This window comes from Erpetoichthys calabaricus, chromosome 1 (assembly GCF_900747795.2).
Source record: "Erpetoichthys calabaricus chromosome 1, fErpCal1.3, whole genome shotgun sequence".
Classification (NCBI taxonomy): Eukaryota; Metazoa; Chordata; class Cladistia; order Polypteriformes; family Polypteridae; genus Erpetoichthys; species Erpetoichthys calabaricus.
In genome coordinates, this window is record NC_041394.2 from 36690724 (window position 1) to 36704209 (window position 13486).

At 39.6% G+C, this 13486-nt stretch overlaps 1 protein-coding gene across 1 annotated transcript in view; it reads left to right on the forward strand.

The window, feature by feature from the left end:
- Nucleotides 1–13301, forward strand: part of LOC114648699 (B-cell linker protein-like) — a 62372-nt gene extending 49071 nt beyond the window's left edge. Inside the window, exons 7-14 of the mRNA XM_028797882.2 lie at nucleotides 4573–4636; nucleotides 4754–4798; nucleotides 4931–4959; nucleotides 5328–5361; nucleotides 9206–9287; nucleotides 9471–9504; nucleotides 9591–9612; nucleotides 13195–13301. Of these exons, the coding sequence (XP_028653715.2) occupies nucleotides 4573–4636; nucleotides 4754–4798; nucleotides 4931–4959; nucleotides 5328–5361; nucleotides 9206–9287; nucleotides 9471–9504; nucleotides 9591–9612; nucleotides 13195–13286 (402 nt within the window). The 3' untranslated portion in view covers nucleotides 13287–13301. The remainder of the gene's footprint in view (nucleotides 1–4572; nucleotides 4637–4753; nucleotides 4799–4930; nucleotides 4960–5327; nucleotides 5362–9205; nucleotides 9288–9470; nucleotides 9505–9590; nucleotides 9613–13194) is intronic.
- Nucleotides 13302–13486: the final 185 nt, after the last annotated feature.

The following is a 13486-nucleotide window of genomic DNA, read 5'->3' on the forward strand; positions in this document are numbered from 1 at the left end:
GGAAGGTGGAATGTTTAGTTAGGAATTAGTATCATGGAATGGCCAATCATTTCTAAATTAAGATGGGATTTCTTAAATGTTCCAAATGTTTAATAGATTATCCGTATTTCCATAAAGCTAAAGTTTTTCCCAGTCTTTATCATTACCAGTATAATGGAATTTCTGAACCAGTTTAAGTAAAATGTAAATTTTGAATATGGGCAGCAGGGATGATGGAAACAGGTCAAATTTCAATTCATATTCAATTTTGCGAAACTGAAAGCTCATTAAAAGAGTTTTTTGGGAGTTTTAAAGATTTTTGAGCTAAAAACATGACTGTTTTCTTTCTAAGGGTACATTCACACTTCTGTGTTTATCTGTCCTTTTTTCGGCAGCACACCTTTCAAGTCAATACTACTGATCGCTCTCGTTCACCTCACCTTGGAAATGCTGCGTATTCTCTACGCAATGACACACCAAAATGTGCAAGTTGTGTACATTGCTGTGTTTTCTCTGCAGGAAACACTTCACCTTGTAACTTTTCTTTTCTGTTTCTTGATCCTATAGATGAAGGTTTGCACGCTTCATGAGCGGTGGAGCTTTAAGCTTCTTTTCTGTCTGTGATACATCTTTAGGATTGTGATTGCCAAGATTGTAATCATAATTGGCGAAGTGAGCGTCCTCTTACCTGTACAAACACAACACATGTCAGATGGCTGAAGGAAATGTCTACACGTGACAGTAAATGAGCCCAGTGATTTTTATTTTCACCAGAGATCTTTACTTAAATAGTAAATGACAGGCAGGCATAAACAGAATTCATGCTTCCAGACAAGAACTAAATACCATTCTTCTTGTATCAATGGCACAAATTTTACAGGAAGCAAAACACCATTTTTGGAGGTTTTCTTTTTTCCGAAGTGAAACATCAAGTTTTTGACATGAAATCAATTTTCTGCAAATACAAATTACTGATTGTCAGAAATCTGAAGCATGTCGACTTATTCCTGAAAGGTGAAGTTTCTTAACTGGCTCGAGTAGAATCCATTCCTAGAGAAGAGAGCTTCTTAACCTGCAACAATGTAATGTAAGATCTGTGCCAGCATGTAAGGATTTTGGAATTGAGAATGGTCCCTAACATGATCCTATTGAGTCAGTGTTCCTGAAATAGCTCCAGTAAAATGAGATATCTATATTCCCATTAACGTAGACAACAACAACAACAACATTTATTTATATAGCACATTTTCATACAAAAAGTAGCTCAAAGTGCTTTACATAATGAAGAGAAGAAAAATAAAAGACAAAATAAGAAATTAAAATAAGACAACATTAGTTAACATAGAAAGGAGTAAGGTCCGATGGCCAGGGTGGACAGAAAAAACAAAAAAAAACTCCAGAAGGCTGGAGAAAAAAATAAAATCTGTAGGGGTTCCAGGCCACAAGACCACCCAGTCCCCTGTGGGCATTCTACCTAACATAAATGAAATAGTCCTCTTTGTAGTTCGGGTTTTTCACGGAGTCACTTGATGCTGATGGTCATACAGACTTCTGGCTTTTAATCCATCCATCATTGTTGGAACATCATGGTGCTTTGGGTAGATGGTGGTGGCGCACGCTACCACCAACAGGACACCGGAAAAGGAAACAGAAGAGAGAGTAGGGGTTAGTACAGATTTTGAATGAATAGTTATTATAATGAATTGGATATACAGAGTATCAGGATTAAATTACAGTGAAGTTATGAGAAGGCCATGTTAAAATAATGTGTTTTCAGTAATTTTTTAAAGTGCTCCACTGTATTAGCCTGGCGAATTCCTACTGGCAGGCTATTCCAGATTTTAGGTTCATAACAGCAGAAGGCCGCCTCACCACTTCTTTTAAGTTTTGCTCTTGGAATTCTAAGGAGACACTCAGTTGAGGATCTGAGGTTACGATTTGGAATATAAGGTGTCAGACATTCCGATATATAAGCCGGGGCGAGATTATTTAAAGCTTTATAAACCATAAGCAGAATTTTAAAGTCAATTCTGAATGACACAGGTAACCAGTGTAGTGACATCAAAACTGGAGAAATGTGTTCGGATTTTCTTTTCCTGGTAAGGATTCTAGCAGCTGCATTCTGCACTAGTTGCAAACGATTGACGTTTTTTTTGGGTAGACCTGAGAGGAGTGCGTTACAGTAATCTAGCCGACTGAAAACAAACGCATGAACTAATTTCTCTGCATCTTTCGATGATATAAGAGGTCTAACTTTTGCTATGTTTCTTAGGTGAAAAAATGCTGTCCTAGTGATCTGATTAATATGCAATTTAAAATTCAGATTACAATCAACGGTTACCCCTAAGCTTTTTACCTCTGATTTGACTTTTAATCCTAATGCATCCAGTTTATTTCTAATAGCCTCATTGTATCCATTATTGCCAATCACTAAGATTTCGGTTTTTTCTTTATTTAATTTGAGAAAGTTACTATTCATCCATTCTGAGATACAAGTTAGACATTGTGTTAGCGAATCAAGAGATTTAGGGTCATCAGGTGCTATTGATACATATAGCTGTGTGTCATCAACATAGCTGTGGTAGCTCACGTTGTGCCCTGAGATAATCTGACCTAATGGAAGCATGTAGATTGAGAAGAGCAGTGGACCCAGGATAGAGCCTTGTGGAACACCATATAGAATATCATGTGTCTTTGAGTTATAATTACCACAACTAACAAAGAATTTTCTCCCTGCCAGGTAGGATTCAAACCAATTTAAGACACTGCCAGAGAGGCCCACCCATTGACTAAGGCGATTCTTAAGAATATTATGATCAATGGTGTCAAATGCGGCACTCAGATCTAAGAGGATGAGAACAGATAAATGGCTTCTGTCTGCATTTACCCGCAAGTCATTTACTACTTTAACGAGTGCAGTTTCTGTGCTGTGATTTGTTCTAAAACCTGACTGAAATTTATCAAGAATAGCATGTTTATTGAGGTGCTCATTTAACTGCATAATGACTGCCTTCTCTAGAATTTTACTTAAGAAAGGCAGGCTAGAGATGGGTCTATAATTTTCAAGAGCAGAGGGATCGAGATTATTTTTCTTAAGTAGAGGTTTAACTACCGCAGTCTTAAGACAGTCTGGGAAGACCCCCGTATCTAATGACGAATTTACTATGTCAAGAACATTATCACTAAGCACGCCCGATACTTCTTTGAAAAAATTTGTTGGTATTGGGTCAAGGGCACAGGTGGAGGGTTTCATTTGAGAACTTATTTTATGTAAATCAGGTAAATCTATCCTAGTGAAAGACTTTAATTTGTTTATTATGGGGTACTGGGGTTTAGGAGGATCCTTAGTGTTGGGGAGATATACTATGTTATTTCTAATGTCATTAATTTTTTGATTGAAAAATACAGCGATAGCCTCACAGGTTTTACTGGAAGTACTTAGGAGGCATTCCTTTGAGTTACCTGTGTTTAACAGACGATCAATTGTCGAAAATAAGACTCTGGGATTACTAGCATTGTTATTTATAATCTTAGAGAAATAGCAGCGCCTCTCAAGATGGACTGTGTTATTGTATTCTGTTATTTTAACTTTTAATATTTCATAGTCAATAGTTAGTTTAGTTTTCCTCCATTTACGCTCAGCTCTACGGCATGTTCTCTTTAAATCAGACACTCTTTGGGTCTTCCATGGTATAACAATGCTAGAAGATTTTTTAACTGTCTTTTCAGGTGCAACTAAGTCAACAGCAGCCCTCACTTTAGTATTAAATCTTTCCACCTTACTATTTACATTCTCCTCGCTATTATAGTTGGCACTATAAACGGACTGATTGGTTAGAATGTTTGAAAGTTTTAAAGCTGCTGATGAGTCAAAGAAGCGTTTTTTAACAATATGCTTCTCATGAGTGTTTTCTATCATTATTTCTATATTAAAGAGTAGAAGAAAATGGTCTGATAGACCCGTATCAATGACCTGTTTTATATCAACTTTTAGTCCTTTAGTAATCACTAAGTCTAACGTATGACCTGCTTTATGTGTAGGCTGATTAACGAGCTGTCTCAAATCAAAAGAGTCCAGGAGGTTCATGAATTCTTTTACTTTCTGGTCACACTGATTATCTATATGAAAATTAAAGTCGCCGACTATTAAGAGTGTGTCATAGTTCGTAATTAAGATTGACATCAAGTCAGAGAATTCCTCAAAGAAAGACGCGTTGAATTTTGGAGGTCTATACACGGATAATACTAGAACGTGAGAATCTCCATGAATAACAACAGCGAGATACTCAAAAGACTTGAATTTACCAAAACTGATATTTTTACATTTTAATCTGCTTGAGTAAATGTTTGCTAGCCCTCCACCTCTCTTTCCTTGGCGATCAGCACGAGTAAAACTGTAATCCGGAGGCGCAGATTCGATTAAAACAGCTGCGCCATCTGAGCTAAGCCACATTTCACTTAGTGCGTATCTATAAAATAAATGAACTGACCTAAGTAGCTAATATCTCAGTAAGGTGAAGTTTCTCTTCCCTTCCCAGTTTAATGGAATATCAGAACTGGTCTAATAACAAATTGTTTTCTTCTCTCTTTCAGAACACAAGACCTTTTTCTCCATTAGCTTCTAAGGGCAGAATCACTCATTCCAGCATGGGGCCAGGTAAGCCCACCAGTGAGGTGAACCTGCTCTTCCCCTAAGCAAACAGCCTTCCTATCCTGCTCAGCCATCTCTGCTTCCTCGCACAAGTGACTCCTCCACTTTTACTTTGCATTTCAGCTCCAAAGAATCCACCGGTAGAAAACCTTTCTGAATCTGATGAAGGTAAGTTGGAAAAGAGCAGGTGAAGGAAGAAGAGGACGAGGAGAAGGAACAGCCAGGGGTGGGTTGAAGGCTGAGTGGGCACTTTATGCATACTGAAGACATACTAGTCCTCTGCTTATCTGCTTTTCACAGATGTCTACCTCATCCCCTCCGAAGATCAGGTAAGGCTGTACCACTCTCAGAGTTTCCCAGGATACCCAGGTTCATGGTCACAGTTTAACAATTAATTGAGGGACAGCTATTGTTGGTTTTTTGTATGTTACCAGTTTTTTCTTTGTTTCAGTGTATTTGAAAAAATCTGGGTCTCTATGGTCATTTGTAAAATTTAAACTTGCATAATATACTTGCATTTTACCTGAGAACTTCTCTCAGCGTTCTATGCCTGCACTCAGTAAAGTGAACTCTATACAAAAACAAACTGAAGTGAATTGAATTGAATCAGTTAGATCTGAGGAATGTATTTAGACACTCGACTACCATGGCCAGAATGAGCCCACTAGGGTTCTCACTTAACTCTTCTCTATTTCAGACTGAAGAAGCAGGTTGGAGTCAGCCTATGGCAGGTTGGTAGCCCCATGTATTTCTGTTCATTCATTTACTCTGCTGTGCAGGGTTAGACTCTACAAGGCAGCAAGGGAGCACAGTGGTTAGCATGGCTGCCTCATGTATCCAGTAACCTAAGTTTGAATCCCATCCTTACTCGTTGTCTTTGTGGACTTTTCACATTCCTCCCACCTCCAAATGGATTTTCCTCTGAGCACGCTGGTTATCCTCTCATGTTTCGAAAGATGTACAGGTTGGACTGATCAGCGCTGGGTGATGAGCAAATTAAAATTGAATTCATAGTGAAATTCATTGTTTTCATTTGCAAAAAAATAACATTAATTGTGTTTCACTTCCAAGTAAGAATTTTTCTTCCTGTCTGGAAGTGTTTCCATGCATTAATTTTGAATAGATAGATAGATAGATAGATAGATAGATAGATAGATAGATAGATAGATAGATAGATAGATAGATAGATAGATAGATAGATAGATAGATAGATAGATAGATAGATAGATACTTTATTAATCCCAATGGGAAATTCACATTCTCCAGCAGCACCATACTGATACAATAAATAATATTACATTAAAGATTGATAATAATGCAGGTGAAAAAACTGACAATAACTTTGTATAATGTTAAATGTTAACGTTTACCCCCTTCTGTCTGGAGATGATACTATTTAGTGGATGCAGTCATAAGAAAAAGTTTGGGAACCCCTCTCAGTCTGCATAATAATTTACTCTACTTTCAACAAAAAAGATAACAGTGGTATGTCATTCATTTCCTAAGAACATCTGAGTACTGGCGTGTTTTAAGAACAAAGATTTTTAGTGAAGCAGTATTTAGTTGTATGAAATTAAATCAAATATGAAAAACTGGCTTTGCAAAAATTTGGGTACCCTTGTAATTTTGCTGATTTGAATGCCTGTCACTGCTCAATGCTGATTACGTGCAACACCAAATTGTTTGGATGAGCTCGTTAAGCCTTGAACTTCATAGACAGTTGTGTCCCATCATGAGATATAAAGGTATTTAAGGTGGTCAATTACAAGTTGTGCTTCCCTTTGACTCTCCTCTGAAGAGTGACAGCATGGGATCCTCAAAGCAACTCTCAAAAGATCTGAAAACAAAGATTGTTCAGTCTGATGGTTTAGGGGAAGGCTACAAAAAGCTATCTCAGAGGTTTAAACTGTCAGTTTCAACTGTAAGAAATGTAATCAGGAAATGGAAGGCCACAGGCACAGTTGCTGTTAAACCCAGCAGGTCTGGCAGGCCAAGAAAAATACAGGAGCGGCATATGCGCAGGATTGTGAGAATGGTTACAGACAACCCACAGATCACCTCCAAAGACCTGCAACAACATCTTGCTGCAGATGGTGTGTCTGTACATCGTTCTACAATTCAGTGCAATTTGCACAAAGAACATCTGGATGGCAGGGTGATGAGAAAGAAGCCCTTTCTGCACTCACACCACAAACAGAGTCGCTTGTTGTATGCAAATGCTCATTTAGACAAGCCAGATTCATTTTGGAAAAAAGTGCTTTGGACTGATGAGGCAAAAATTAAGTTATTTGGTCATGGTGGAAGAAGAACACCTCATTCCAAGAAAACACCTGCTACCTACGGTCAAATTTGGTGGAGGTTCCATCATGCTGTGGGGCTGTGTGGCTAATTCAGGGACTGGGGCCCTTGTTAAAGTCGAGGGTCAGATGAATTCAACCCAATATCAACAAATTCTTCAGGATAATGTTCAAGCATCAGTCACAAAGTTGAAGTTAAGCAGGGGTTGGATATTCCAACAAGACAATGACTCAAAACACAGTTTGAAATCTACAAAGGCATTCATGCAGAGGGAGAACTACAATGTTCTGGAATGGCCGTCACAGTCGCCTGACTTGAATATCATTGAAAATCTATGGGATGATTTGAAGCAGGCTGTTCATGCTCGTCATCCATCAAGTTTAACTGAACTGGAGAGATTTTGTATGGAAGAATGGTCAAAAATACCTCCATCCAGAATCCAGACATTTATCAAAGGCTATAGAAGGCGTCTAGAGGCTGTTATATTAGCAAAAGGAGGCTCAACTAAGTATTGATGTCATATCTCTGTTGGGTTGCCCAAATTTATGTACCTGTCTAATTTTGTTATGATGCATATTGCATATTTTCTGTTAATCCAATAAACTTAATGTCACTGCTGAAATACTACTGTTTCCATAAGGCATGTCCTATATTAAAAGGAAGTTGCTACTTTGAAAGCTCAGCCAATGATAAACAAAAATCCAAAGAATCCAGAAACTTTTTCATATGACTGTATCTACATACAGTAAATCCCTTCGAGGATTATTACAGTATCCCATCATCATCATCATACCATTTTATATTTAAATAGGGATCTCTAGTGAAAAAAAAAATCACAGTAAGTGTGCCTATCCCCAACTAGGCTAAGTTGCTAGGTAACAGATTGGGAGGGGCAGAGAAAGCAGGGAGGCGGGGTTTAGTAGCAGCAGCTTTCCAGTTACTGAGTTTTTCTGTGGAGAGAGCACAGCAATGTGCACGATGGTATGTTTTGATGTGTCTTCATACTGAAAATACTCAGCTGCTCCCTGTGACGATGTGGGTTCCGCTTCATGCTCCCATCTGGCTTCCGGGAGCTCTTGAACCCGACACCATCGTTAATGTAACCGGATGAGCTGGACAGTGAGGATTTAATGAAACAAGGGGATTGTGCAAGAAGGTGCAAAGTGCTTTTATTAAAACAACAAAACCAGTGTCCAAAACAGTGCAGTGATTCAAACATCATTAAATAAATAATCCATAAAAAGATATAAAAAATTTTTCCCAGTCTCTCCAGCTCACAAAAGGCAAACTAAGCAAGAGAAACATCAGCCACCGCAGTCCACACACTGTCTGCCAGACCACTCAGTGTTGGTTGTCCTCCTGTCTTCCTTCTTGCACTCGTAGTCGTTCCTCAGATCCCTAGGGTGGACTCCTCCACAATTGTACCTACTCTTCCATTCAGTGGGCACGATCCATCCCTTGAGTGCCGATCCTTTGCTTCGTCCAGGACCCCTGACCGCGCTGACCTCTCTTTTACAGTTGGCTGGCTGGTTCGTCCCCTTTCATTCGCCCCAATGCTGCTCTCTCACTCTCCAGGCCTTTTTTCCTTTCTTTTATTGCCTCCCGTCTTCCTCCCTCCACACTTGCGCTTCTCCTATTTATCATGGGGACATGGCTTAGGTGTGGCGATTAGCATCAATTACAGATGCTGACAATTCCTCACCTGTACACATAAGAGAGGAAATGCCTGCAGCACGTCGTGTCCGAGAACCGCTCTGGCCACACTACCATGACCCCTCTTTAAGCTGCGAGTGCGGCGATTATTTATTTAAAAACTGGGCTTTTATTCTGAGCAGTGGACCCGCTATATCACATTCCCATTTTTTTAAAAAGTGCTGCATTCATCTGCTGGATTGTGAACAAGAGACATAACCAGAACTGAGTTTATCAGTGTTTTATGAATTACATGTATTAAGAAGCTGCAGAAAAGAACAGAGTTAAACATGGAAGTGTGAACAAGGCTTTAGGGAGCAGAATTCCTTGTTTTCCACCCCAATAAAACCCTTAAAACCTTCAAACAACTCTTTTAACTGAATTTTCACAAATTTTAACATCACCTTTGCTATACTTTATGCAAATCGAAAGTCATCACTATTGGCCCCTCTAACTTGTCCCGAGGGTGGATACAGCAGGACTTGCTCCCTGTGTTGGCCTCATGTTAGATTACACATGTCTGCGAATGTAGATGCGATTAAACCTCTTTTCTTTGATTGTCTTATCTTCTGTCGCCCCCAGCAGCCTGTCCACCGATTGTACACAGAACCCATAAGCCTCCGATGTCTTCTGCCATCCCGATACTCCCAATCAAGAGCAGCTCTTTGTGAGTATCCATTTTGCTCCCTTGTTACCGTTACTGTAAAGCACTTCATTTTATTGCTGGCTATGTGACTTAAACACTAATTGCCAAAGTTGCCATTTTCCACCTCCTCCAGGGCAGATGCTGGTTGCTTCTTTAATGAATGTTGTGCCCTCTAATCATATATGATGTTTATGTGCTCCACAGAGTGAAGCCACCACTGCCAAGAATGATGTCGACCGTAAGTGCCCCTCAAACCCCCCTTAAAACAACACCCTGATGTGCCACAAGTCATGCTTAGAAAACTCTTCTTTTTATATCTTGCAGGATGTCAGTTCTTCTCCTCCAGGTATGACATGTCTACCTATAAATGATTTGGGGGTCAGTGATTTTACACCAACACCAGGAACAGGACAAATCAGTGTGGTGTGGGTCTTGAATGGCTTTCTTGCAAGAGCTCTACATAACAATATATTTCATTCAAACCATTCTGTACATGATATATGTATTCAGATGCTACACCTACTTTCTTGGCACTATCAGAACTATTAGGTTCCCCTCCATACCAGTGGGTCTCAAAGTGTGGTCCACAGACTAAAAAGGTGCCGGGTGGTCCATGAGAAAGTGCCAGATGGTCCATGGGCTGACCAAGTCATCTTTCATAGAAGAACTTTCAAGGTGTTACAGCCACATCAAAACAAGTCTAAGACACCAGCCATATAGACATTCCTGCAGATGATAACATCTTTAGCTTCTGTGCTACTCTGTGCCCTACTGATCCTCTATGGTTGTTGTGATTGCTCCCTTTTTTTCTCTCTTTCAGCATTTCTTCTAACTCAAAGTCTCTCTGTCTCCAATCCAACCTAACTCCTTTACTGCATGGGACTCATCTTTTAAATCCCCCTTAAAAAACACCTCAAGAGCCAACGCCAAGCATCAACAACCCCTCATTCCACCTTCAAGGCTTTATTATGGACCATTAGCTAAAAATCTGAAATTTTGAAATGTGAACCCAGCAAGGTGAAATTTTAGACTTTCCTTCCAGGTCGAGCACTTGGTAGGCAAGAATTTGAAAGTGTAGGGTGTATCCCGATGTCCTGGTTAAACTGTCCACCACAGCCTGGTCATTCTGGCCCCCTAATCATCCCCAGTCTCTAATTAACTATCCCTCTCTCACTCTTTCACCACCTAACAGCTAATGTGTGGTGAGCGTACTGCGCAAAAATGGCTGCCGTTGCCTCATCCAGGTGGATGCTACACATTAGTGGTGGATGAAGTGGCTCCCCTCTCATTGTGTAAAAACACTTTGAGTACCTTGAAAAGCACTATATAAATGTAATGAATTATTATTATTATTATTATTCAGTGTTTGTTTCCTCTCACATGATGTCTTTGCGTTTTTAGCTGGTAAATCCAGACTACAACAAGAAGCCAAAGTGATTTACCCTAACACCTTTCTAAGGATGTGTGCAGTGCCCATAAATGTAATCTTTTACACTTCACTAGCTGATGGATGGCCTGGGAGCATCTTCATCTTTTCATCATGATCTTTCTTTAATGTACCTAATGTTCCAACTATAACTAGCATAGTTCTAGTTTTACAGTTCCACATCCTGCTAATCTCGATTTCCAAATCCTAAATCTTCTCAGTTCCTTTTAACATGATGTTCAAGTCGTCTGGAACGGCTATATCGATCAACAGGCAGGTTTTCTCTTTCTTATTATGCAGCACAATATCAGGACAATTCGCTAGGATTGTTCTGTCTGTTGTTATTGGAACATCCCACATGATGGTGATATCATTGATGTTCACAACCTTTTCTGGCTGTTGTTCATAATACTTGCCTGGCACTTGTACCCCTAGATTCTTGCACATAGTCCAGTGTACATAACTGGCTACTTTATTAGGTCTCTGTGTATATTCAGTAGGTGCAAGTGTTGTACAGCCTGAAACAATATGACTAATATGCTCTTCTGCCTTGTTGCATAGTCACATTACTATCTACTGGCTGTTTTAAGATGTTTTTCTGGTCGTACCTGATGTTAAGTGCCTGGTCCTGTGCTGCCATAATTAAGCTTTCTGTTTCTCCTTTTAGACCGCATCTGCAAAGCCATTGCATAGACGCCTGCTTATCAACAAATGATCTTTCCAAGTCATGAAAGAATTTTCCACGTAGTGGTTTGCTCTTCAGCAGTTCTATTTTATCTTTACAGATGTTGTTTTTAGCTGAAGTTCCATATTCTGAGCTTCGGTCTCTCGCCTCAAATATTTCTCTTTGATTTTTTCGGCTTTTTTTTGGAGAGAATATTTACTTTTGCCAGCATCATGATTTATAACTAGCCTATTAAACCTGTCTTTATCTAGCTTAACGTAGTCACTTAGTCCGACGATGGATGATTCATAGACAGAGTTTAGTTCAATAAGTCTTCTACCACCGTCTCGTCTCTTCATGTAAAGCCATTCGACATCATCCTTTGGGTGATGGATACCTCCAATAGTCAAGTGCTTTCTTGTTTTTTTATCCATCTTCTCAATATCTGTTCTTAGCCAGTCAACTAAGTCTCATCCATGGGATATTTTGACTTTTGACTAGCAACCACGTTTATTACTATTATTATTATTATTAAAGAGGCACAGTGTGTGCCACCCAGAACTGAAAGGTGAAAAGTGGAGACCTGCAGGTAAAACCAACAGAAAGGAGCCAAAATGGCTTCTCATAGAGTAGCTATAGTACAAGAATTAGCTTGCAACATAGAAAGAGAGCAAGGAACAATACAAGTTTGACTGAGTTCTCTTTGTGTTGGGTTTTGTTGTCTTTCTTAGAGATCCTTCCAAAGTCATAAATGCAGGAGTGATCCCGGCACTTAAATTAAGGAGATGCTTTCCAATAAACGGCCACATTTTAGGCCTACAAACTCAAAATTTAACTTAACTTGTCTTCATTTTTTCACTTCGGCTTGTCGCAGTGTTCTTCACATGAGCACATTTAGAAAAAAGAATGTAATCATTTTAATAAGGAATTTTGTGGTAATAGATAGATATGGTCCTCCATATCTTTGACATTGCGATCCTCGGTCCAGAACACTTTGAGAAGCACTGCTCATGCTCATACCAAGCCTTGTTACTGGTAGTTTAATCCTCTGAGTGTTTCAAGTATACATTTTCATATACTGCCACCATTTATCAAAAACGTTTAAACTGCTGTGACCTCTCACGGTATCACACTTAAATGGACCCCTACTACCTATCCCATTTTTTGTCTCCTTCTCTAAGCCTTCTTCCTTTTCACACAAATTGCACAACTTCTACCATCCAGCATGTGCCCACCCCCCAACTTGTCCTGTCTTCTTTCTGCTTGTCATTAGGGGCATCTCAAGTATTAAAAGTGCCATGTGGTTAAATGCAGGTAGACCCCAATATCACCCAAATAAGGTCATCAGCTCACAGAGGGAATGTCTCTGGTCAGCTTCTGCTGAAATGCCAACACTGTAAATATAACATTACTGCCCCATGGTGGCCTCAGTTGTTAAACGCCAATCCCACCCTCCGTGTATATTCTTGTTCGTCTACTGTCATGTAATGGTCTCCTGCAGTAATTACCTGCTATACAAGAATATTCTGAACTGAATAAATATCTTCACACTAATATTAAAATTTTACATTATGGTCTTCAAGGAGTTTAGACCTTTCTAGACCTCACCACCAGCCTATCACATTGCCATCCATAATGAGGTGCTGACCTCACAATTCCATGGTACAATATAGAAGACACCACTTATTATGATGGGACACATTCTAGGAAGGTGTGAAGATGGCAGACACAATTTCCATACAATAGCAGCAATAAGATGACAGTTGATGACTTCACCAGAACATGGGTCAGTATTCTGCAGCTTATGTGATTCATTTTATTCATCTTCTTCAATACAGATCATGAAAAGGGAAGAAGATCCTCCTGGCCAGTGAAACCAGCACCCCCTCCGCCACAGGTCAAGCCTATAAAACTTGTCATGCCCAGGTAGCACATCTTCTCCTACACAGAGACACATCAAGCACAGTGTGATGCCACTGAGCTCTTCTAAATGCATCTTTCTCTTTTGCTTTCTCATTTCAGCCCTGTTTTTCCAAAGCACCCTACAGGCAAAGGAGGTAAGACGTCACAGAATGAGATGCCAGTGCAGACACACTTCTGTGAACCAAACATCATGTCTGTTATTAGGAA